The sequence below is a fragment of the Drosophila ananassae genome, chromosome 2R, assembly GCF_017639315.1.
Source record: "Drosophila ananassae strain 14024-0371.13 chromosome 2R, ASM1763931v2, whole genome shotgun sequence".
In the NCBI taxonomy this organism is placed as follows: Eukaryota; Metazoa; Arthropoda; class Insecta; order Diptera; family Drosophilidae; genus Drosophila; species Drosophila ananassae.
Genome location: NC_057928.1, coordinates 20,738,207 through 20,763,363, shown reverse-complemented (window position 1 = coordinate 20,763,363; position 25,157 = coordinate 20,738,207). Strand labels below are relative to the sequence as shown.

The 25,157-nt window shown below is 47.0% G+C and overlaps 6 protein-coding genes across 7 annotated transcripts; 3 read left to right on the top strand and 3 right to left on the bottom strand.

Moving 5' to 3' along the window:
- Window positions 1-9,221: 9,221 nt before the first annotated feature.
- On the bottom strand, window positions 9,222-12,911 carry LOC6507113 (cell wall protein AWA1). The gene is made up of 4 exons (XM_001956606.3): window positions 12,845-12,911; window positions 11,409-12,781; window positions 10,000-10,692; window positions 9,222-9,932 (listed from the first exon to the last, which is right to left on the bottom strand). The coding sequence occupies exons 1-4, from the start codon at window positions 12,906-12,908 to the stop codon at window positions 9,333-9,335; spliced, it is 2,730 nt and encodes a 909-aa protein (XP_001956642.2). The 5' UTR covers window positions 12,909-12,911; the 3' UTR covers window positions 9,222-9,332.
- Window positions 12,912-13,774: 863 nt separating this feature from the next.
- On the top strand, window positions 13,775-15,463 carry LOC6507935 (peritrophin-48). Its single transcript, XM_001956608.3, has 2 exons — window positions 13,775-13,926; window positions 13,980-15,463. Exons 1-2 carry the CDS (start codon window positions 13,923-13,925, stop codon window positions 15,017-15,019), a joined length of 1,044 nt encoding a protein of 347 aa, XP_001956644.1. The 5' UTR covers window positions 13,775-13,922; the 3' UTR covers window positions 15,020-15,463.
- Window positions 15,464-15,957: 494 nt separating this feature from the next.
- Window positions 15,958-17,420, bottom strand: LOC6507111 (peritrophin-48). The gene is made up of 2 exons (XM_044715025.1): window positions 17,291-17,420; window positions 15,958-17,149 (listed from the first exon to the last, which is right to left on the bottom strand). Exons 1-2 carry the CDS (start codon window positions 17,307-17,309, stop codon window positions 16,068-16,070), a joined length of 1,101 nt encoding a protein of 366 aa, XP_044570960.1. The 5' UTR covers window positions 17,310-17,420; the 3' UTR covers window positions 15,958-16,067.
- Window positions 17,421-18,190: 770 nt separating this feature from the next.
- On the bottom strand, window positions 18,191-20,019 carry LOC6507110 (peritrophin-44). 2 transcript variants are annotated; one of them, XM_032454553.2, is made up of 2 exons: window positions 19,889-20,019; window positions 18,191-19,378 (listed from the first exon to the last, which is right to left on the bottom strand). In XM_032454553.2, exons 1-2 carry the CDS (start codon window positions 19,893-19,895, stop codon window positions 18,321-18,323), a joined length of 1,065 nt encoding a protein of 354 aa, XP_032310444.1. In that variant the 5' UTR covers window positions 19,896-20,019; the 3' UTR covers window positions 18,191-18,320. The 2 variants fall into 2 exon arrangements, with proteins under 2 accessions (XP_032310444.1, XP_001956646.1); XM_001956610.4 differs by lacking the exon at window positions 19,889-20,019 and adding an exon at window positions 19,628-19,787.
- Window positions 20,020-21,327: 1,308 nt separating this feature from the next.
- Window positions 21,328-22,507, top strand: LOC6507936 (peritrophin-44). Its single transcript, XM_001956611.4, has 2 exons — window positions 21,328-21,408; window positions 21,474-22,507. Exons 1-2 carry the CDS (start codon window positions 21,402-21,404, stop codon window positions 22,472-22,474), a joined length of 1,008 nt encoding a protein of 335 aa, XP_001956647.3. The 5' UTR covers window positions 21,328-21,401; the 3' UTR covers window positions 22,475-22,507.
- Window positions 22,508-23,231: 724 nt separating this feature from the next.
- On the top strand, window positions 23,232-24,819 carry LOC6507937 (peritrophin-48). The gene is made up of 3 exons (XM_001956612.2): window positions 23,232-23,321; window positions 23,707-24,152; window positions 24,211-24,819. Exons 1-3 carry the CDS (start codon window positions 23,315-23,317, stop codon window positions 24,766-24,768), a joined length of 1,011 nt encoding a protein of 336 aa, XP_001956648.1. The 5' UTR covers window positions 23,232-23,314; the 3' UTR covers window positions 24,769-24,819.
- The last annotated feature ends 338 nt before the right edge of the window (window positions 24,820-25,157 follow it).

Genomic DNA, 25,157 nt, shown 5'->3' with positions numbered 1-25,157 from the left:
GATGGGGAGGAAGAATTGGATCTACGCGCTTCGCAAAGAGGAGTTGTGCGAAGTGTGCAGAGAGCTCGGTCTCGCGGCGGATGGAACCGTGGAGACCATGAGGGCACTGGTAGCAAGATGGGTCGATGAAACGAAGGACGAGGAAGTAATGGTGGTCGCGCGGGGATTCGAGGAGAAGTTCGCGCAGAGGACCACGCCGAGGCAGAGGGCGGTGAGCGAATCGGAAAAGCTCATCCAAAGTCTGGCAGTCCCAGAAATGAAGACCATGAGGAGCATGGAGCCACAAGTGCGGAAGCCAGTCCCGGTACAGGTGGACTATGCGAAGGTGGCGAGGCAAGTACGAGAGTGGTCGTTCCGTTTCGATGGAACAGGGGATCCTCTCGAATTCGTGGACCGAGTAGCATGGTCTGCCAAAACGTACGGGATGGAGATAAACACAATCCCGCGAGCGATGCCCGAGCTACTCCAGGGCAGAGCACAAAAATGGTTCCTGATGAACGACGAGGAGTGGCCCACATGGAAAGAGTTCAGAAGGAGCTTCGAGGCCTTTTTCCTGCCAAAAGGATACTTCGAAAAACTGGCAGACCAGGTAAAGCAGCGGAAGCAACAGCGAGGAGAGCCTTTCAAAGAGTACATGGTGGACCTTCAGGCGCTAATGAAGCCGTTGGGAAAGTCGACAAAGGAGGTCATCGATAGGCTCGTGGAGAACTGCATGCCACGCATGAAAATGTTCATGCGACCCTACGCATGTGCATCACTCGAAGAGATCATGGGTCTAGCCGAAGAATTCGAAGAGCTGGCTTTGGAGGAGGAGGTCTTCAATAGACAGTCCCCAGCGGTAGACAGAAGATGGCCAAAGGAGGAAATGCACCACAAACCACAGGAGCAACAGAGCCATCCAGGACAGGGATGGGGGCAGAGACGGCAGCCCGAGGAGCATCGCCAAATGCCACAGCAACAGCAGCCGAGCCAGCAATGGGCAGGCCCAAGGCAACAACCGCCGAACCAACAATGGGCAGCAAACCCAATCCAAAGGCAGCCGAACATACAGCGGGCAGCGACGCCTGGACACGTAGAAAACCCAGCACAGGCGTGCAACAGATGCGGAGGCATGGGCCATTGGGCCAGCGGTTGCAGAAACCCCAGAATTTTGTTCTGCAGGATGTGCGGCGCAGTGGGGGTGAGAAGCACGGAATGCTGCCAGAGAGCGGGAAACGTGCAGCGATCCCAGCCATAGAGAGGAAGGCGGAGATCGCGAGGTGCTGCCTCTCAGAGATAGTTGGAGGATTAACCGGAGACGATCAGCAATTGGCGGCGGTCATCAAGGTCGGAGGAGCAGAAGTAAGGGCCATGGTGGACACCGGGGCAACGGCTAGTTTCATTTCAGAGAAGCTAGCAGAGGACCCGGGAATCGCCGGAGAACGGAAAGCGACAAGAAGATTAGTGAAGTTGGCCAACGGGAGCCACATAGAAACTCAAATGGTACTCCTAACAACGGTAAGCTTTGGCAACAAAAAGAAGGACTTGAACATGATAGTGTTGCCAGGCATGGGAGACAGCGCGGTGCTTGGATGGGATTTCCTCGCAGAATTCGGCACAACAATCAACTGCGCAGGCCACCAAGTCACGATCCCGAAAAGAGAGAGATGGAGCGGATGCCTGGAGGATAGGCTGTCCATAGCCATAGCGGGACCCTCGGAGGAATGGGAGCGCGAGCGGGACAAACGGTTCATCGAAGAAGAGCTGGCGGCGTTCAGGAATCAGAAGGGTTGTTCAAACATAACCCAGCATAAAATCACGATGAAGGACGACATCCCAATTAAACAAAGATACTACCCAAAGAACCCCAAAATACAGGGGGAAATCAATGAAAAGGTGGAAGAACTGCTGGAGAAGGGATGCATCGAACCTTCAAACAGCGCCTACAGCTCACCCATTGTCATGGTGAAGAAAAAGACGGGTCAGTGGAGGATGTGCGTAGACTTTCGTCAGATAAACGCAAAGTCAGTGAAGGATGCGTACCCGATGCCAAGGATAAATTTCATTTTGGAGCAATTGAGGGAGGCAAAATTTTTCAGCAGCCTCGACCTGAAGGACGGCTATTGGCAAATCCCACTGGAGGAAGAGAGCCGGAAATACACGGCCTTCACTGTACCAGGGAAAGGTCTGTACCAGTGGAAGGTGATGCCGTTCGGACTACACTCGGCTTCGGCAACTTTTCAAAGGGCTTTAGACCAGGTCATAGGCCCGGACATGGCTCCCCACGCATTCGCGTACCAGGACGATATAATAGTGATCGGGCGCACGAGGGAGGAGCACATGGCAAATTTAAGGGAAGTTTTCCGAAGACTGAAGGCGGCAAACTTAAGGATAAACACAGATAAGTGCCACTTCTTCAGGGAAGAGCTTTTGTACCTAGGCCACCGGATAACGAGTCACGGAATTGGTATGGATCCGGGAAAAGTTGCAGCGATCACGGAACTGGAACCACCGACAAACGTGAAAGGAGTACGGCAGTTCATAGGGATGGCGTCGTGGTATCGACGGTTCGTTCCCGATTTCGCGGGGGTCGCAAAACCCTTGAACGATCTCCTGCGAAAGGGAACAAAGTGGGAGTGGACGTCGAGACAGCAAGAAGCATTCGAAAAGTTAAAGTCGCGGCTAGCAGAGGACCCGGTGCTGGCATGCCCAGACTTCACAAAGAAGTTTGTACTGCAAACGGACGCCAGCGATTACGGCGTAGGCGCAGTGCTGACGCAGGACACGGATGAGGGCGAGCGAGTGGTCGCTTACGCCAGCCGAACGCTAATAGGCGCGGAGAAGAACTACTCGGCAACAGAGAAAGAGTGTCTTGCAATAATCTGGGCAATTCGGCAAATGAGGCCATACCTGGAGGGATACCAGTTCGACGTGATAACGGATCACATGGCGCTGAAGTGGTTAAACAACATAGAGAGCCCACTTGGAAGGATCGCGAGATGGGTCTTCGAGCTGCAGCAATACGATTACGTAATCAGCTACAGGAAAGGCAAGCTGAACGTAGTCGCGGATGCACTTTCTCGCCAGCCGATCGTGGAGAAGCTGAGGAGTGCCACAGCAACCGAAGACGCGGAATGCGTTTGGATAGGCTCGCTGAAGAAGAAACTAAAAGAAAACCCACAGAAGTATCCGGAATACGTCGAGGAGGCTGGCCTGATTTACCGGCATGTTCCACACAGAGCTGGAAGCGAGGAAGTGGCATCGTGGAAATTATGTGTGCCAATGTACATGAGGCAGCAGGTGCTGAAGGAGAACCACGACGCACCAACAGCAGGACATTTAGGCGGAAGAAAAACAATTGCGAAGGTAGCAGCAAGGTACTTCTGGCCAGGGATGCAGAGGGACGTGAGGAAATACGTCAGGAAATGCGAGACATGCCTGCGCTATAAACCGAGCCAGGTGCAGGCCGCGGGGAAGATGTTAACACAGGTCCCAGAGGAGCCGTGGGCGACGGTATGTGCAGACTTCGTGGGACCGTTGCCGAGGTCCAAGCACGGGAACACCATGCTGCTAGTGATGATAGATAGGTTCTCAAAATGGACAGAAATGGTCCCAATGCGAAAAGCCACAACAGAGACGCTGCAGAAGGCAATTCGTGAAAGGATCATCGGTAGGTACGGGGTGCCGAAGGTAATGGTGACGGACAATGGTGTTCAATTCACCAGCCGGAGCTTCAAAAAATTCCTCGAGGAGCTCGGAGTCCGCCACCAGTTCACTGCACCATACACGCCTCAGGAAAACCCGACGGAAAGGGCAAACCGGACGGTGAAGACGATGATCGCCCAGTTTGCAGGAAAAGACCAAAGGACGTGGGACGAGCACTGGCCAGAATTGATGCTGGCGGTGAACTCGAGCGTGTCGGACTCCACGGGATACTCTCCGTGTTTCATAACCCAAGGCAGAGAGCCAAGAATGCCGAAAGCAATTTTCGACCAGGGGGCATTGGGGACAGGAGAAGCCCAAGCCACTCCCTCAGAAAATGCGGAAAAATTAAAAGAAGTGTTCGAGCTGGTGCGGAGAAACATGGAGCGCGCGGCGCAGGAGCAAGCTCGGCACTACAATCTGAGGAGGCGGGAGTGGAGCCCGAAGATCGGCGACATAGTGTGGGCGAAAGAACACCATCTATCTAAAGCGGCCGAAGGTTTTGCGGCGAAGCTAGCGCCGAGATACGACGGGCCGTATACAGTAACGAATTTCATTTCGCCGGTGATCGCCGTGCTACGTCACGGGATCACAAAGAAAGAGAGGAGAGCCCACATAAGCGAGCTAAAAGCCCAGGCGGAGGAATCGGCACCGAAGGCGTAGGATAGAAGTAAAAGGAGAGGGTACGATCACCAATAAAAAAAAAAACCGCATAGCACATATACAACCACGGATCTTGGAAGGTCCATAAATGCACCGCTAAATCATAGTGGACGAGTGTCACCAACCTAGTTAGCTACGGGATTGTTAATAACGGTCAGACGAATGCGTCCCGAAAGAGCAGTCCGTAAATGATGCACCAAAAGAATCGCAAGAACGGATCGGTACCAGGCGGCGGGCCTATAAAAGGCAGCAGCGGACACGGGCCGGCCTTTTTATACAAGTACACCATGGAAGCTAAGAAGTCATCCCAGCCGTCATCCCACGCCTCGCCAGTCGTCTCGTCAGACGAGAGCGACTTGGAAATCCTCGACTTGCCAGGTTGGGACGTCCGCCGGCTCCAATCAACGAGGAGGGTCCTCCGGGTGATGGTCCGGGGGGCCAATGGAGTCACGGCGATCCCGGTGGGAAAGGCCAGGACGGAGGAGGAGGACCACCGGCCGAGCCTGAACCTACAGGCGATGAGAAGGAGACGGAGGAGGAGCCAGGACCAGCGGAAGGCAGGCGCTACCCTGGCGCTGGCAAGGGCCAGGACTAGGTTGGCGGAGGAGATGGCCCGAGAGGCGACCCACCGGTGGAGAACGGAAGCAGCGGCAGGGCGTGCCGCAATGCTCCAAAGAGCGGCGCGCCAAAGGTGCCGGCAGAACAGGGCCACCCGGCGGGGCCGTTGGGCCAGGAAGGAGGCGCAGGACGCGCGGATAAGGAGAATGACGGGGCCACGGGAATGGCCAAGCCGGAAGTGGCAGCCGGCGAGGCCACCCACCCCGCACCCGCAGGAGCGAAAGGAGGAGGAGACAGAGGAGGAGCCGTGGACGAGAGGTCCATGGGTGTGGCCAGCCCCGAAGGTGAGGCCGGGGTTGGAGAGGCAAACCTCCTGCCCAGAGAAGAGGCCTCCGAGGCCGGTGCTCGAAAGAGCAAATTCCCAAGGAGACGGAGGAGCAGTGCCCGAGCAGAGCTGGCCGCCGGAGCTACGCAGGAAGGTGGAGGAAGAGGCCCGGAGGAGGAAGGGAAAGCCGGGCAGGTGGAGCGTAATCTGGCAGATCGGGCCAGAAAGTTTCCGGGTGCGCGGCGGCCAGACCGGGATACGCGTCACCCGGAAGCTATAAAATAATAAAAAAAAAAAAAAAGAAAACAGAAAATAAAATATAGATCACAAAACGAAACACTCAAGGAAAAAAAGGGGGTAAGGGGAAGTCTAAAGGACACAAAAAAAGTACATACATATTTTAAAAAAAAAAAAAAAAAAAAAAAAACAGGAAAAAAAAATGAAAAGGAGGAAAAAGAAAATTTTTCAAAAAAAAAAAAATCAAAGAAAAAATATATAAGAAAAATATTTAAAAAAAAATAAGCAGAGAAAAATATATAAGAAAAATATTTAAAAAAAAAAAGCGAAGAAAAAATACATAAGAAAAATATTTAAAAAAAAAAGAAGCAAAGAAAAAATATATAAGAAAAATATTTAAATAAAAGATGGAAAAAATATTTTAAAAAAAATATATGAAAAAAAAGGGAAACATATAAGAGTACATATATATAACTATATATACAAAAAAAAAAGAAAAAAAGCGGTACTCGTAACAAAATAGGGATATGGAAGGGGAACGACCCTAAAGTCACCCGAAGAAGGGGGGAAGTGGATAAGGGTATCCACACACAAATATCCACACGCAAAAAAAAAAAAAATCAATCAAAAAAAACAGAACAGAAATTTTGCGAAACAACACCAAACATGAAGCTGGAACCACGAAGCTTCTGTCGTTCCCGAAGAAGGGGGGAAGTGTGAGGAGATTAGATCTCCCACACACCAAGACAGGTGGCAAGAGGGGCAACAGCGGGGGGTGGACATGCAAGTCAGCACTGCAGCGTCGGACGGGCCAGCGCTGCGGTGTTTAGAGATACGGAAGGAGAGAAAGGTGTCAAGGGAGAAATGCGTCGAGCACAGACGGCATGCGGGGGCGGCAGACGCAGACGGCATGCGGGGGCAGCAGCGGGGGCAAGAGGAACCAGCACGGCGTCGCGCACGGAAGACGGCGAAAAGAGGAGTCACCGTGGAAAGTAACGGTCCCGGCCGGGCCTCCGCGGCCGCGCTCGAAGGTCATAGGAAGCAGCGGGGGCGGCGGGGAAAGAAGCGGCCGGCGAGTGCGCAGCTGTGTTTAGAAAATGCACAAGACATAGAAATGCATTTGGGATGTCCAGGGGGGGATCGCGGGGCATCGGGACGAAGTCCGATGACCGGCACAAAAATAATGCAGATCGGAGGCCCAAGCGGAGCAATCGGGGGAGGGACAATAAAGAAAGCCCGCCGATAGAAAGACGGCGGGATTAGAGAAAGCTAACGGAGAAAGTGAAGGAGCGGAGGATTAACGGCAGGAAGTAGATTCGCAAGGATTAACGGGCGCCTCTGGCACTATATAAGGAGGGCCCATGGAGCGAATCGAGGCCGAGTCTTCTAGGGAAGCTGGGAGAGTGAATGAAAGACCCCCCGTGGGTAAGTCTGGAATTCGAGTTGGAAAGCTTCCTTGAAGAGTTAGGAGTACAGGCTGAAGGACCCCCCGTGGGTAAGTCCGACAGTCCTTAGTGCGGGCTATTAAAGCGAGTGAGCGAGGATATTCGAGAATAGCTTAAGGACCCCCTGTGGGTAAGTCCGGCGGCGGTACGCGCATCGAATCGAGCAAGGAGTCAGGGGAAAGGATCAAGGATCCGCGGCAAAGCTGAGGCCCAGGGTAAAAGAGTCGGGTGGAGTTATTCCCGGACACGACAGGTATCCTGGTGTAGTGGCGGCAACAACGGATCAGCCTGGCGTACGCCTTGTCTGCTCCTGACCGTTCGATCCAGGTGTGATCCTGTAACGCGAGGGATAGCCAACCCGGGAACTCAAGCCCATTTGTGAAACCAGACAGGGACACCCCGGGAAGTCAAGAGAATCCTGATCCAGGCGCTGGAGCGTATGCACAGCAAACCACCTGGAGTCAAAGGAGACGCGACGCCCAAACCTCTGGCCTACCATAGATCCTGCGGGGCGTATGCACGCAGGTGTTTGGAGGCGAGTGGCGAACGCGACCGGGGGCGTGTCCTGTAGGGTAGGAAGGCCCTTCGTGCCCTGATCCGGCCGCTAAGCAGCGAGGAGCATATCCTGCCCGGCGTATGCGTGGGAGGTGAGCCACTCGGTCTGTTAACACGGATTAGGTGCCGGCCACGGCGAAAGGGCGAGTCCAGGCAAGCCAAGGGTTCCGAGATCCACGGCATTCCCAAACGGAGGAACAGCAGCAGAAGAGCAGCGACGACGAGGGAGCAGCGGCAGCGGCATAGCAGCGACGACGAGGGAGCAGCGGTAGCAGCATAGCAGCAACGACGAGGGAGCAGCGGCAACCGTAGCGCAGCGACGACGAGGGAGCAGCAGCGACGGACAGGCAGCGGCAGCAGAAGACATCAACAACACAGGCCCCGCAACCAGAGTCCGTGAGTCCGAACGAAAGGAACCGAGAGCCGTTTCGGCGCCAGGCACCAAGACCGCACGACCTGCCGGGCGCAAGCTTTGGGAGGGCGTGCGTATTGGCACCAACCCGGAGCGGGGATCGGGGATCGACGGGAGGACGAGCGGTCGGTCGGCTGAGCCAGACAGCCGGTGAGATTCCTTTTATTGCTTTGTAAACTATTTACAATAAAGGGGATTTATTTATAAAGAAGCTTTAACGTGTTATTTCTGGGCTCGGGCAATCACGTCGAACTATAAATTCGGTGGAACGTACCCTCAAACTCTGTGAGCTAGCCGCGGCATTTGTTGCGAGCAAAACATAGAAAAACAGTTCGTTACAATACCTTAAATGATTTGTAGATCGATTCTCCATGAATCTGCATCAAAATCTGGAAACAAAATATTTTTTGAATTTTTCTTCAAATTTTCTGGGGGGTCCCCTTCGAAAATCCATAAACAGGCATGGAGCCACCATGTGGCCCCCGGCGAAGGCTATATCTTGGGCAGTATTCATCCGATTCTTGAGCGGAATACCTTAAACGATTCGTAGATCGATTGTCCATGAATCTGCATCAAAATATAAAAACAAAATATTTTTTAAATTTTTCTTTAAATTTTCTGAAGGATTTTCTCTGCGAAAATCAATAAACAGGCATGGAGCCACCATGTGGCCCTCGGCGAAGGTTATATCTTGGGCAATATTCATCCGATTCTTGAGCGGAATACCTTAAACGATTCGTAGATCAATTTTCCATTAATCTGCATAAAAATCTGAAAACAAAATATTTTTTGCATTTTTCTTCAAATTTTCTGGAGGGTCCCCTTCAAAATCCATAAAAAGGCATGCAGCCACTATATGGCCCCCTGCGAAGGCTATATCTTGGGCAGTGTTCATCCGATTCTTGAGCGGAATACCTTAAACGATTTGTAGATCGATTCTCCATTAATCTGCATCAAAATCTGAAAACAAAATATTTTTTGCATTTTTCTTCAAATTTTCTGGAGGGTCCCCTTCGAAATCCATAAAAAGGCATGGAGCCACTATATGGCCCCCTGCGAAGGCTATATCTTGGGCAGTGTTCATCCGATTCTTGAGCGGAATACCTTAAACGATTCGTAGATCGATTCTCCATGAATCTGCATCAAAATCTGAAAACAAAATATTTTTTGAATTTTTCTTCAAATTTTCTGGAGGGTCCTCTGCGAAAATCCATAGAAAGGCGTGGAATACCTTAAACGATTTGTGGACCGATTTTCCATCATGAATATATGCATTTCTTTCGCAATAATCAGAATGTATGGATAAGGCAATATGGCCTCCCGTGAATAATCATCAATTAATCAATTTTTATGATTGCAATACAAATTTTATTTGCGGTTGAATAGGAATACTGAATAGTAAATGTTAATATATATAGAATTCAAATCGTGGTTGCACATTATCCTTTGCGAAGCTCTATTTTCCTCCAGCATCAGCATCGTCCTTAGTGGTTGCGGCCTCAGTGGTGGTGGCCTCACTGGTGGATGCCTCACTGGTGGACTCAGTGCTACCGGTGGAATCGGATTCAGTGGTCGAAGCGCCGGCAGTGGCGGTGGCTCCATTGCAGGCTCCGTTGGTCAGAACATACGTTGAGAGAGTATCGTCGCTGACGCATCCTTGCTTCTGTTCATTGAAGAACATACCCGAATTGCACCACAGATTGGTGGCCGCGCCGTTGTTGCAATAGTAATAGTTGGTGCAGTTGCCACTGTCCACGGCATTGACGAACTGTTTACTGGCGTACTCGCAGCGGTTGCAGCCCGCTTCGGGAGTGGCCGTCTGGCGGGCCTGGCACTGCTGTGTTGTCTTATCCCAGTATTGGCCATAGCCGCAGTTGTAGGTCTGCCACTGCTGATTCTGGCACTTGTAGTACTGGCTGCAGATGGTGGAGCTGCCCTTGGGCTCGCTGCTGCTCGTGCAGGCACCGGTGGTGGTGGAAATGAGGGGCTGATCCGTCACACGATTGCATACAGTAGGTCCCGTGTAGTCACACATTTGCTTTTGAACGTTGAAACACTGTAATTAAACGTAATCGGAGGAATTGATTTACAAAAATATACTCAATTATAAAATTATTACTTACAGAAGTTGGAGTGGGACACGTGCTAGTGGTCGGGTTTGCCTTTCCGGTCTCGCAATAATTCCAGGTATCGCAACTTTCGGTGGTACCGAAGAAAATGTTGGGCGGAACCACTTCGCAAAGACTATTCAGGTTGGGTGTGTCGTCCAATGCCTGGGTGTTGGAGCAAGATCCCCATATGCAGCCGCGAGATACGGAGTCGAACTTGGTGTTTACCGGACAGGATCCAATGCCGACGCTAGTGCCATTCTCACAGGCATAGTACTTATTACAGGAGCCGGACAGAGGAGCGAAGGATTTGCCAGAGGTGGCACTGCAAGGATTGTCCAATCCGTAGAAGCAGTTGGCCTGGTTGGCCGGTTGGCAGGCCTGCACTGTGTAGTTGTAGGCATAGCCGGCCGTGCAGTTCACCTGAACGGGTCCGGTCGACTGGCAGACGTAGTAGTATTCACAGGACACAATGCTGCCCAGTTGGGTACCGGTCGCGACAGAGTTACAGAATGCCGTCACGTTGTAGTTGCCTTCGAGAATTACCTGCTGCGCCAGAGCACTGGTGCCCATCAGGCAGAGGATCGTCGCCAGAAGGAGTTTGTCTGTCATTGCTATTATGTAATACCGGGAACCGTTGATAGAACAAGTATTTACCAATGAATGGTAGCCGAAGACTGATATCGAAGTTTTTCCGCCCGGCGGTTTTTATAGGGCTCTGCCTCGGGCTTCACGATCAAGATTGTTAACTTGGCCCAGATAAGCCTCCACAATTCTGAGGAATTAAAGGCCAGAGAACATGATTCAATTTTATATTTATGAGATCCAATATACGGCAGGAACATCTTGCCAGTCTGTTAATTTATCAATTTTAATTAAACTTATATCAGCTCAATAACATAATCGCAGTGAGTTCAAATAGTTACTACAGCTTTTATCGCATTTCCTTGAAAAATTCGACAGCAAATTGCCCAAAATAGGAATTGAAGATCTTCATTGACAAATTTTTAACTTTTTCAGGACTTATTATAACTTTAATTATAAATAAATCTAGTTGAAATAACTGCTATTTATGCCTTTGAAAAATATTGATCAATTGATGATCACTCTGATCACTGATCAGTTCAAATAAACAAATAAGTTCTAAAAGTAGGCTACACTAAAACAATTTAGATATGCCTACGTAATTTTTGGCTATATCGTAAATATATTGACGTATTTTTTGTTTATCAGGGTTATTTTCACAATAAACCGGCGACAGTAAACTTATTGTTTTCATCATAGAGTTCATAGTATGTTTCCTTTTCAGGTTCCATAATCATTTAAAGTTTACATTTGAAAATAAAAGGTTAATAAAGAGGTTTAATTATTTCATTGCTTCATACATAAATATATTTGATTTCTATAAAAAGGCAGTTGACCTATTTTCCGGAGGTGGAAGTGCCGGAAGTGGAAGTTCCAGATGAAGATGTTCCAGAGGAAGTTCCGGAGGTGGAAGTGTCAGAAGTAGCAGTTCCAGAAGAAGATGTTCCAGAGGAAGTTCCGGAAGAGGAAGTTCCAGAAGATGAAGTTCCAGAGGATGTTCCGGAAGACGAAGTTCCAGAAGATGAAGTTCCAGAGGATGTTCCAGAAGAAGAAGTTCCGGAAGAAGACGTTCCAGAGGAAGTTCCTGAAGAAGTTCCAGAAGAAGTTCCGGAAGAAGTACCAGAAGAAGTTCCAGAGGATGAGCTACCAGATGTAGTAGTTCCATTGCTCAATGTCGGATTGCAGCAGAGGAACTGCGGCTCCGTGCCCTGAACACAGCTACCCTTGACCTCATTGAAGAAGGTGCCGGTGGGGCAGGACTCCTCGGCCTTCTCCACGCCATTCACGCAGTACAGGTAGTTGGTGCAATTACTGCTCGAATAGGCGTTAACGAAGGACAAGGTGGTGCCCACACAGCGATCACAGTTGTTCCGGGCAGACATTCTGGTGACGCACACCTGGGACACTGTGTCGTAGAAGTATCCTGCGGTGCAGGTCTGCAGTTGGTAGCGCAGGGAGGGATTGCAGAGGTAATACTGGTTGCAGGCGGTGGCTGCAGTAGTGGTGCCCACCTTGGTGCAGGTCGTCGGATTGGCGATGATGCCCGTCAGCGAGGGATCGTTCGTCACCTGGGAGCAGGAAGTGGCCGTCTGGTAGCCGCAGATACTCTGCTGCGTATTGAACACAAATCCGCTGGGACACGATCCGCTCTTGAGGACGTTATTCTGGCAAAGGTTCCACATGGAGCAGTTGGTCGGGTTGCCGAAGAAGACTCCATTCTCGACCAAATTGCACAGGTTGAGGGCGACCGACGGAGTGGAGACGCTTCCTGGCTCGGCTATAGACTCCGTGCAGGGATAGTTGTTGGCATAGACACAGGCCATGGTGACGGGATTGAAGTTCTCGCCGGCGGGGCAGCTACCTTTCACGGCACCAGAGGCGCCGCAGTAGTAGTAGCCGCCACAGGAGGAGGAGGCCGGAGCGAAGGTGCCCACCGTCTTGCCCAGGCATGGGTTACTGGCACTGGTGCAGGTGCTCGGAACGGAGCTGACACACTGCTGGGCGTTCTTGTCGAAGTACAGGCCGTTGCCGCAGGACATCTGAGTGACCACGGATCCCTGGCACTGGTAGTAGGTGCTGCAGTCCGTCTGGCTGCCCACCAACATGCCATTGGACACCAGCATGCACAGGGCGGTGGTGTTCACATTGCCGTAGGCTGGTGCGACACAGGCCATCAGCAGAGCCAGGCCGGCAATATAGGTTCCTTTGCCACCTAATGGATTGAAAAATACGGATATAGATTAGGGTTTCATAATTATAATTCCCAAACACCAACCCATTCTATTTAGTTGTATATTTTGGTGGCTCCTCGTTGAATACTGTTCCTGAGTGATGGTCATTCCGGGGCTTTTATGCCCGGATCGGTAGGACTTTATCGTTCCATGGGGTTGGACGTCCAAGTTGATCGACGACATGTCAGGCCGGTGGACTCGATTTTTTGATATATCGGAGTTCCCTGAAAACGAAGCTCATTTAATTTTTTTGCATGATCGATGGCCCTTTTTTTGACAGCAAGTAAACAATAGAAGGGATTCGTAAAAAATTAAACAAAATAGGTGGTTTCAAGTGCCTGTGATTCAACTTTTTATTTAAATAAAATATTTAGTCTTCATATGTAAGAGATTATAAATTTTTATGAAATAAACAAGCAATTATTTGATTAGATTAGAGAGTAGTAGTCTAAAAAAAGTCCCCAATTCTTAGAAAAAGAGTGAACTAACCCTCTAAAGTAAATACCTCCAAAAAGCCAATTAAATTAAATTAAACAAAATAATCCAAGATTCTAAGAAAGATTGCCTTTCTGACAAAAGATGGAATCTTCAAGAAGTCCCAAATATCAACAAAAGTAGAGTAACCCCATTATCAGGTGTATTTTTAAGCCAACTGGTCAGCAGTTACTAAAAATACCATATGCCTTACCTATTTTCTATTCCCAAGATAACCAAATTATCAAAAACTTCCGTTGACTAGCACTTACTAGCTTATTAAGTAAGTTTTAATTATTTTCACATCATGACACGAGTGTCCAACGATCGAAGAGCCACAAAATAGATCAATGAGGTAAAATTTATAAACAAATTTATCAACTGTCAAATTTGGCTTTAACAGAAGGAGATAAAAGGTAAATATGAATACGCTATTTGACCATTTTAGCCGCTGACGACAGTTCTGGCTCAAAGTTAAGGCTCCAAAATTTATGGACCTTCCCGAAATGGCCAAGAAACACTAAAGGCAAGTGTTGGGTCTGTTAAGGTATTTAATGGCAAAGTGGCTTGCTTTAAAGGAGGACGTTCTATTAAGAGCTTATTTTAAAGATATTTTAAAGAAAACTATTTTATTTTCAAACTAGCCAGATGTGTAAGTATTTGAAAATAAACATAGATCCTAATAAAGCTAACTTCCACATCCAGATGCCAAGATTCTCGTTCTATTTGGACTTGCCTTGCTCCCTCAGCTGGAGGCTTTGGGAACCTTCGATCCAAATGTCATCTGTGGCCTGGTGGTGAACGGCACTAAGATGAACGATCCTCGGGCCTGCAATGCCTGGGTTCAGTGCATCGACGGCGAACCGGTCAGTGGAACTTGCGGCTCCGGACTTTTTTATGACCGGGAGAGCGAGGAGTGCCTCGCGTCCGACAAAGTCAAGTGTGTCTCCAGTGATCCGTGTGCCGCCTTGGCGAACGGATTCACCGCCGATCCGTACTCCTGCAACGGCTACTACTACTGTCAGAACGGCAAGGGCACCCACGGGGCCTGCAGTCCGGGTATGAACTACAGTCCCGGCACCGAGGACTGCATACGTAATTTTCCGTGCGCCGCGAAGATGGATCCGGACAGTATATGCAACATTCTGCCGGACGGAGTGTTCATCAAGGACGCGACCAACTGCAACGGCTATCAGATGTGCTGGAATACCCAAGTCCTGAACGGCACTTGTCCGGGCACCTTTTACTTCAGCGCCTCGGCGGCGGAATGCGTTTATCCGAAGGACGAGGTGTGTGCCTTCACCCCGGCTCCGGTGATTGCTGCCGAGGGCGTGTGCCCGCAAGCCGGAGTGTTTGTGTCGGACAATAGCACTTGCAACGGCTACTACTACTGCCGGGAACTGGCCGATGGGGAGATATCCTTGGAGCATGGCGTGTGCTCGGAGGAAAGGTTCTTCGTAGCCACCGACGGAGGCGCCTGTGTGCCCCGGTCGAAGGTGAAGTGCGACTACGATCGGTGCGTGGGTCTGGGCAACTCCACCATCCAGCTGGCCAACGAATCGAACGACGGCTGCCGAGGATATTCGCTCTGCCAGGATGGGAGTGTCATCGGGCAGGGCACCTGCCCACAGGACGAGTATTTCGACGAGGTGAGTCAGCGGTGTACCACCCAGGTGATATCTTATCCCGCCTGCCAGCTATCATCCGACACCACCGTGGCTCCGGAGGCGGAGCCAACGGTCTGAGCGATGACATCTACGGTCTCGTGAGTTCCGTAACGCAATCGTTTTTAATTAGACACTTAGGTTTTTCGGCTGCTACAATAAATAATAGCAACATATAGTAAGTGCCCCCCCTTATCAATAACGCAATAACGATTAAGTGATCTCGCCGAGTGGCTTAGATTTCCGTGAATCGATTGGCCGAAAAGCACGGCGTTTTACTCCACGGGTTGCTCCGATAGTTGGGCCATGATGTCATGCCGGAGAGAGTGGAGAACCCATTCAGGTGTACGAAGGTTGATACTAACTGATAATAGCATTTTAACAGCTGGGGAAAAAAACCGTAACATGCCAATAAAAGTTTGCGGAAAAATACTAAATAGAGCTTGTCTGGCAAGGATTCATAAGCATTATTAATAAGAACTTTACGAATTAATATTTTTAATAATTTAATAAATTATTTATTTATTATAATTTTGGATCCTTTTATTTCAAAACCAATCATCCGACATGTTCTATCCAAAAAGAATCTCTCTACTGAATAAAAGAATCTTTTCAGGTCCTATCTGAAATCGTTGCGGAATTCTACGAACCAAACTGTTGGTACTGGGGTACTCTTTTAATTAAAACTGATAACTTTCGGGGCCCTCGAACTGTCATGAAAACAGATTGCCAAAAGGAAACAAAAAGTAACCATTTTTCTACCACTTTTGATAGCAAATACCAACTCCGTCTGACAAGAGATTTATCGCCCATCTTCTCCACTTTTCTAATGAACATTTCCGTTTCAATATTTCACGAACGTCAAGGCAAGATCATATAATTCCATTGACCTCCAATAATTTCGATAAAATCCATCAGTTGCAAGGAATCCACTTTATTGTTAGTACTACTATTTATTTTTATGATCCTATGTTAGATCCTTTCCATCACCCACCCAGAAGTATATTATTCTCGAATCGTACAATGCATTTGACCTCCACCAAGAATTGGATCGATTTATTAGGGATTGATATTGGAATTGAAGATGCGAAGGCGTCTGGACCTCGAAAGTTGAGTCTGGATCGGGAAACTATTCCTCAGTCGGGACCGAAACCTGGGCCGAGCAGGCGATGTAGTGGTAGTTCGTCTGGCTGCATCCCTGGCTGCGCTCGTCGAAGTAGTAGCCGCTGGGGCAGTGACCCATACTGACGGTCAGACCGCCGGAGCAACGGCCGTAGGCCTGGCAGTTACCATCCACGTTCACGTAGGCCATGTTGGTGCCGATACATCTGTCCAGGCGGCAGCGGACGTTCATACGGTCGCGGCAGGACAGCTTCTCGGAATCGAAGTACTGGCCCAGGGGGCAGCTCATGTGCTTCGGCTCTGTATCGTGCTTGTTGGCGACGGGCTCGGCGCAGATGTAGTATTGCGAGCAGGACTCCTCGTCGGCAAAGTAGCCGACGCGGGCGTATCCAGTCTCGTTCAGGCAGAAGGTGTTCTCCGGTTCCGGCAAGACGGCTCCCTCGTAGCACTCTGCGGCATCCATGTCAACGCATCGGCCTCGGGCCGAGTCGTAGGCCATCTGAGCGGGGCAGGAGCGCTCGTGGAGGATCTCATCGTCGCACTCGTAGTACTGGACGCACTGCTTCGGATGGGCCAGCCTAGTGCCGTTGGTCAGGGCACGGCAGGTGGGACTGGCGGTCTTTGTCTGGGTCTCGGGGCACGTGTATTGGGTCTGGTAGACGCAGGAGCGAGAGGTGGGATGGAACACCAGCTCGTTGGGGCAGTTGGCCTTGATTTGCTTGCGGTTCTTGCACAGGATATAGCCGCGGCAGGTCCTGCTGGTGGGATCCATCACGAAGGCACCGTCAATCTCATTGGCACACACGTTGGCTGGCTCCGTGGCCACGTCATTGTAGGGGCAGGTGACAGAGGCAGCGTTGGCGCAACGTCCTGTCGTCTTGTTGTAATAGAGACCCGAAGCACAGGTACCCTGCTCGAAGACGGTTAAATTGCTGGCGCAGGACACCCAGTTGTCGCAGGTGTTGGGGCGCAGGAAGTTGGTTCCCAATGGCAGAAGGCCGCACATGTCGGAGACCTCCAGATACTCAAAGTCCTCGACCACGCTGCCCAAGGCGCTGGCCACAAACAGCAGCGACAGGATTCCACTGGCTGAAATATTAATATATATTATTTTTAAATCAGTCTTGTATTTCGAATCCTTCAAGCCTTATCCCTATAGAGCTCCAGGTAAGTGTATTCCAAGTAGGATATCCATAAAAACATCCTTGCGATGCAAAATCGAATAGTTACCTCGCTTCATCGTGTTCATCGTGTGTCTATATGGTATCCTTGGTCCTGGAACGTAATGGTGCGATCTTTTGGTGACAGCAACCAGAACCTAACTGATACTGCAACAGCGGAAGCAGCCTCCCTTAAATATGCAAAGATCATTCCGCTGCGAAAAAACAATTTCCAAAATGCACACGCTATCTGGAATCAGAAATTGGAAGATAGCGCCTCGCCTCGACTGATTTCTTGATATGTACGACGAACGATATTGGGGCCGCATGTAAATTACACGTCAATCACACCGCCATTGTCTAATTCGCCGAAGAACAGACTCTTGGGAAAAATGTTGAATGGCGATATCGAGGCGACGATCAATGGACCCCCTCCAAGTGATACCAATATTGCAGGTGTACGCGACAATGACATTGACAAAAAATTATTGAACTCGATTAGGTTCGGAAGGAAGGTCCCCCTTGAGGTTGATCGAATTCCCTGATTTTCACACTTATTTATTTAAATAAAATTGAATTTAAAACTTATACAGCTCAGTATGTAAAGGCAAAGGAATTTGACTAATTTTTAAAGTTATCGCGACCTTTAAAAGATAAACAAAAAATGTTATATCTGGAAACTGACGTCAGCTTTTTCGAATATTCTAGTGACTGATATAGGTCTGATATATGGTTGATATATGGCTGATGTAAAACATCCAGTTGTAGTTAAAAAACTAGTTTTAATTTGAATTCAGATTAATTTTAATTAATTAAATTGGTTTCTTAAAATAATTTAAACCAAGAAGAACATAAATCTCCCAAATATCCACCTTGTATATTTTAATCCTTATGATGGAACCAACTTTCGATATATCTTTAGTCAAGATATGAATAATAAATTTCTATATTTAGAGAAAACCTTAATAACCTAAGTCCAAAGATTCCCATTCCTTTATTAAAATATTAAAACAAAAGAGTATACATCTCATTCGGCATTTCATATATGGATAGGTAAGTGTTTTAAGGTATACAGAGGAATTGATACAGTTGGATACAAATTATTCATCATTATTTGATGCTGCGCAAATTGCGTACGGGAGTGCTTCGGTGGTGCATATGCCGTGCACCTCATCGAAATACGGACTTTCGGTGGGGCATTGAGCTGTGGTTCCCTTGGCGCAATATGTGTAAGATTCGCAAGTTGTGCCCACATTGGCCATAAATTGAGCGGGAACATTGCCGCACCGATTGTGGGTGCACGCAAATGTGGCAGGCGAGACACATTGTCCGGTTGATGGATTGAAGTGGGTGCCAGTTTGGCAAGAGTTCCAAATGCCTGTTGACTCATCATTTGCACAGTAGTAGAAACCATAACAGGTGACACCATCGGGAACAAATCTGTACGTTTTAGTTGCATCATCTGCGGCCAAGTTTGCGGCAGCACTCCATCCATTTGAACAAGTACCAGTGGGACTCTTGTCTCCAACCGAAAACTGACCATCGGTGACGGTACCGCTGTTTGAGGAGTCGCATGCGCTTGACGGTTGGCAATTTCCAGTTTGCGCATTATAATAACCAGATTCACACGACGTAGATGTTCCGGTGCCCTGACTGCACAAGATATAGTTACCACACTTCTGCGGATCACCAACAAAGATATCGTTCTTCATGTACTCGCAAATGGAGTCCTGAGGGCATGTTGGCCCCCAGGCGCACTCTGGCACACTGGCAGAGAAGACAGCACCGGTGCCACAGCTGAACACTTCACTGTTACCCTTTCCATCGCAGCTATAGTACTGGTTGCAGTTGGTCGGATCGGCCGCATACATGGGCGAGGTGGCGTACTGGCAAGTTTGCACTGGATTACTCTTGCACGGAGTCCTGTAGGACCAGTCGCAGATTCCAAGCTGGGGATTGAAGGTAAGGTTCGCTCCACAAGAACCCCAAGCGACTAGTTGCTGGCCAGAACAGTAGCCCCAGCCGCTGCAGTCGTTCGGATTACCCACGTATCCTGTGTCCCACCATTGGGCGCACATTTGTTCCATCGTGTAGCCGGCGTAGGCCTGGGAAGCCATCAGCAGGCAGGCGGCCAGGACGCACATCCTCAAATTGAAAGCTGCAGTACAATTTAAGAAAAATACAATTAATTGTGAAGCAAAGTCAGAAATATTATTCAATTTTCATTGTTTTTCAATCAAATCCTTTTCTCATCACATTTAGATTAAAATTCACTGAAAGCACTCCTCCGCCAAATACTTTTCATAAATGATTCATAGATGGATTCCCCAGTTTTGTGCCAAAAAAACATATATTTTTGGAAAAAGGATAAAGCCAAAACTGAGTTTCAAAAATGAGGCCAACCTACCTCCCATCGCGGTTTGGTAAGATAAATCACTTATTCGCACCGATTCGATTCCGTAACTAACCCATTCGATGGCAGGCTCTGTGTTTTTATAGTTTATAGCCGATACCCGAGTACGGCCGGAGGTGGAGGGTCTTAATTAAAAAATTGTCAGCCAGATAAGCCAAACGCCGCCAGCAAACGCGTTAGTATCGCAATTAAAATTCAACTCCCCCGTAAGCAATAAATGATAAGATTCTGGGGTATCTCGGTAAAACCACACACCTTTCATCCTGTGGGGTTTTCTTTGATTAGCACTCCTTGTCGAAAGCCTCGGACGTCGAAAGTTAAACTAGCGGACCCGGCCAAAGTGGACCGCCTTATAAGCCCCAAAACGAAACCTGGTCAGCCGACAGGGCCGTATATAGGTATATAACTTCGTAACTATATCTCTTTAATTTTCTTTATTTTTTTGACATGACAGCCCTGGCAGAAACTCGGATTATCAGCTACTGATTGCTAGCGCCTTTGTCTATAATGGTTTTTTAATTAAACAGCGGCACAGGAATGTGACGGCTCTTATTGATCGGCTGTCGGTGCGGTTGGTACTCGTATCTCGTGGCTCATTTCAGTAAACACGAAATTAGTCAAATATCTCTTTAAAATATCTCCCACTATCCTTTCCCTCTTGTCTTCTCGGCACTTGAAACAATCAAATTAAGGATGTACTTACAAATGATTCTAATTAACTTTTATGATTAATTTATTTACAATTAAAAAGTATATTTTTAGAAGAAAGTTTCCTTTAGATTTTAAATAAATGGTTTAATGATAACTGACTGTAATCCTTTTCCTGTAAGAATTTTTATTAGTACTTTCCAAAATAAACATTTTTTTTTACAAATTAAAATCTAAACTATTCAAATTCCAATTATTTTTAAAATGTAAATATGCGCAGGATAGTTGTTTTTTATTTTACCTTGAAACTATTTCTTTCTTTTAGAATGCCCCTAAAAGTTAGTTATAAAAAAATAATAGAAGTGCCTAAAAATATGCATTTTTTATACATATCCTTTAGAACATATATCCTTTACTTTGAGGCTCAAATATAAGGTTAACCCCTAATCAGTTGGAAACCACATAAAAATAATAAATTTTAAAACTATCATGTCCTTTATTTATTATTTTATTTGGAACATTTTTGGGAGTTTTTTCCATTTTCATGGTTTTTTTTATTATATAGTGTTTAAAATACAAAAAAAAATATTAAAATATTTGAAATATTTGTTAATATTGCTTAATTTATGAATGAACTCGGCTGGTCTTGGTTATTCCATTTATTTGTATAGAGAATTGTATTATCTTATCTTATTCTCATTGCTATTTGTGGATTAGAAACTTTCAATTGCCAAATATTTGTTTATTTTTTTTCCTAAAAAATGATACTTTATAGTTTACCCATTATAAACATTATGAAATATTTTATAGTTTATAGAAAACAGTTTGAATTAGTTTGTTAGTTAAATTATTTGCCATACAGACATTTTTTGATTAAGATAAGAATCGTTCTTACTTATAATGGAATATAAATCCATTTCAAGATTAACTTTATAAACTTTTTTTAATAGAGAAGGCATTTTATTTTTACCATACGAATTCCTGCCAATTATAAAAAAAAAGTGCGGTTATCACCAACCATATAGACTGCCGATCCGATAGGCGCTCATAAAAGTAATCACAACCGGCCAGAGTTATTAGTTTGCCGCAAGTGGAGCTGCCGATCGCATCGTTTATTTCCATGAAGAGTGGGTAGATTTTTCGGTTATTTTCTTGGTAAATAAATTAACTTTTACTTGGAACTTTTTTCTAGACCTCAGAACTTTAGTTGGCCCAGCAGCGGCACTAGTGTTGTTGCTCCTGCAATCCTTCGGTTCTGTGAGTGCTCGCGACGAGGATATTTGTCGGCTATTTCCCAATAACACTGTCATCCGGGATCCGGAATCCTGTAGCAAGTCCATCACCTGCATTGATTTCGTGAGTCATTATAGCACCTGCTCCGGCTCCACTCCGTTCTTCAACAAGGATACTGGAGCGTGTGTGAAGAGCCTGTCGGATCAGTCCAGTTGCTCCATTTCGTGCTCCGATTCGGTCACCCAGTTCTTGGCCGATCCCAAGTCCTGCTACGGTTACTATTACTGTCAGGACCAGGAGACTGCCCTGTACGGCACATGCCCGCAGGACCACCACTTCAATGCCACCACCCAGACCTGCAGCCGTCAGCATGAATCGGCCTGCACCACCAGCACCTTCGAGTATTGCTACATTGTGAAGGATGGAGTGAGATTCGACAATCGCCAGGGATGCAACCAGTACCATGTCTGTACCAAAGGTGTCCTAGAATCCAAGACCTGCTCGAACACATATTATCAGGCCAGCACGGGAACGTGCCAGGACAAGGCTCTGGTCGAGTGTGATGCCCATCCTTTGCCCAGCAACGTTTGCGGCACAGAGAAAAGTCCGAAAGCGAATAAATTCGTCTCCGATGCAGCCACCTGCCGGGGCTACTTCTACTGCGCCAAGCAGGCGGATGGCAAGCCGGACCCCAGTCCCCAGTGGAACCAGTGCCCTGCGGACCGCTTCTTCGACGCAAAAACCGAGACATGCCGACTGGCCAATCAAGTCACCTGCACCGCAGATCGTTGCGATGGCCGGACTCTTAATTTTGTGGTCAGCGGAACCAAGGGATGTCGGAATTATTTGCGATGCTCGAATGGTGTCACCCTGGACGAGAAGTCCTGCGGGAATAACTTCTTTGACGAGGAGAAGGGTTCCTGTGTCCAACAAATCACCACATATCCTGTGTGTACCTAGAATCCTAAATAAAGATTTAAAAGCATTTTGAAATGATATTGGGCTTTTCTAATGGTAGATTGGTTCGTCGGGCTTTTTTTTATTAATTTTAAGGAGCTAGGATATTACATCCATATCAATATCATATTGATAAAATGACATTTCTATTTGTCTTGGACTTATTAGAAGCAATTTCCAGATGTAGTAATACCAACCATGAAGCAAACACCAAAAAATTTCATAGCTATCACCATGAAAACTTTTCCGTCAGGTGTTCTAAGCCAATTTATTTTAGCCATCATAAATGATAATCACTGTCTTATTTGTAGAACCCAATCAATGTTTTCGAAAACTCTGATTTTTCCCAAAAAAACCGACATTAAAATGGTGGGTAGCTTTATCATTTTGTCATATTTACGGTCTAGTAGCTTGTGACTGCTGATAAGCGATTAATATTTTTATTGTTCAATCAATTAGCAACCAATAAAGAGTTAAGAGCTCATTAACCAGTTATACCTTCGCCCCACTGGCCTGAATCAAGAGACAAACGTCAGAAGTCGATAGGATAGTCCATTGTTGGGCATTATTATACTGACAGATGCCCTGATTTGAATCACAGAATATTAAACACTTGAGGGAGCTTACGTAGTATTCCAAATTTCGATAAGATTTGCAGGCATTGGGGCAATAAAGCGCCATATCAGCCAAAACGGAAAACACCTAAAACAGTAGCCAAAAATAATATAAACTTTAACCATTCAAGAAACTCTATTTAGTCTGGAGCAATTAGTTCCCGAGGCCACATCAAACAACGCGATCTGTTCTGCAGCAAATTGAACCAATTTCCCCAAACAATCAGCCATGATGAGTAAGTTTTATCAACTGGGTTTTTACACTAAAAGACATTTTTTTAAGACTATAGATATTTTTAAAACAAGAAAGCTTATAAAAAAAGCCTTAAGTTTGATATTTTTTACTCCTAATTTTTAGGGTTAATACAGAATCAATTGATTATATTAAATAAAATCAATTGACATTATAGTATAAGATTCAATAATCCTACTAGACTATTTGGTTAACTTGTTTAATCATAAAACTAATCTATGAATTAAAAGGCACTCTGTTTGCGTCTTGGAAACATTTCTTATCTTTGAAGAGCTATAAATCATAAATTAGTTTCAAGTGGGTGGTATTATATTAATCAGTCGGATTATTATTAATATTATTTGATTTATTTATTTATTATTTTGTAGAACCCCAGAATATTGGCATTATTTTGGCGCTGTTGGCATGTCTAGCCAGTTTCTCGGCTGCCTCATCTGCCGGAGACTACGAGGAGCTGTGCCGACTCTTCAAAAATGGCACTCTAATCCGTAAACCTGGTACCTGTCACCAGTACATCGAGTGCTTCGATGGCGAGGGTACCCTCAAGACCTGTCCATCCGACCAGTCATTCGACTCCAACAAGTCAAAGTGCGTGGAAACATTGGAAAATAGCCACCTGTATTGCGGCAATCGATGCGAGGGAAAGGACGGAGTCTGGGTATCAGATCCCACGGAGTGCCACAAGTACTTTTACTGCAGCGATGGTGTTTCCCTCGCGGGAATGTGTCCTGTTGGCCAGCATTTCGAGGAGACATCGCAGAGTTGTCTGCATGGACTAGACTCCAATTGTGTCGATGTGAACAACATTTGCGAAGTAGGTGATTTAAAAGTTTATTAAAGGATGAGCTATCCTAACGGCTTAAAATTTCTAGATCCTGCCCGATAAGACCAAATTCCGTAAGGACGACGATTGCGCTTACTACTACGAATGTAAAAATGGAAACCACGTTTTAAATAGTTGCATCGACTCTAAGAACCGAAAGTATTTCGACGTGGAGAGCGGCAGTTGCGTGGAGCCCAACAAGATCGATTGCGCCTCCCACTCCAAGCTGAACGTTTGCTCCGCCAGCAAAACTGCGGTTTATAAGTCGGATGGTGCCACTTGCCGCGGCTACTTTCTGTGCAAGGCTCTAGAAATTGTGGCCGATCTGGACCCCATCTGGATGCAGTGCCCCGAGGGCTACTTCTTTGATGAGGATCTCCAGGTGTGTGGCAAGGCTAACACGGTGGTCTGCACCCACAACAGGTGCGACGGACGCGGCACAAGCATAGTGGCCAGTAGCACCAATAACTGCCACAACTACATCCGCTGTGTGGACAACAAGCAGGTGGAGGAGGAGACCTGCCATTTCGACCATTTCTTTGACGAGACCATCTCAGCCTGCACCTCCAAGATCATTTACGACAAGTGCTGTGATGGTCGAGATTGAGGTGGGGACTCAAGGGTTGATCTTTAAATAAAAATTGCAAAAATCAAACCGAAATTGGTGTCAACTTGATCGAAAAGGTTAAAAACATGTTATTAAAGTCGGAAAGTACGCATCTTATCATTGAAAGGTTTTAAAAATAGAGAAGCTGCTTTTTTGCCAATCCAAAACAGAAGCTTGCCAAAAATGATTGTAGCTTCTAAATTTAGGAAATGTCAAATAATCTAACCATATCTATTCCTCCAGCAATTGGCAAAACTAATTAGAGTCTCGAATTGGTAAAGTTTATCTATGAGGTTGTTCAATACGCTTTCTAAAAAGCATTTTGGGGTCAATGAATTGGGTTTTGTTGGATAGACTGCGTTTTATAAAACTAATCTAAATATTGAACT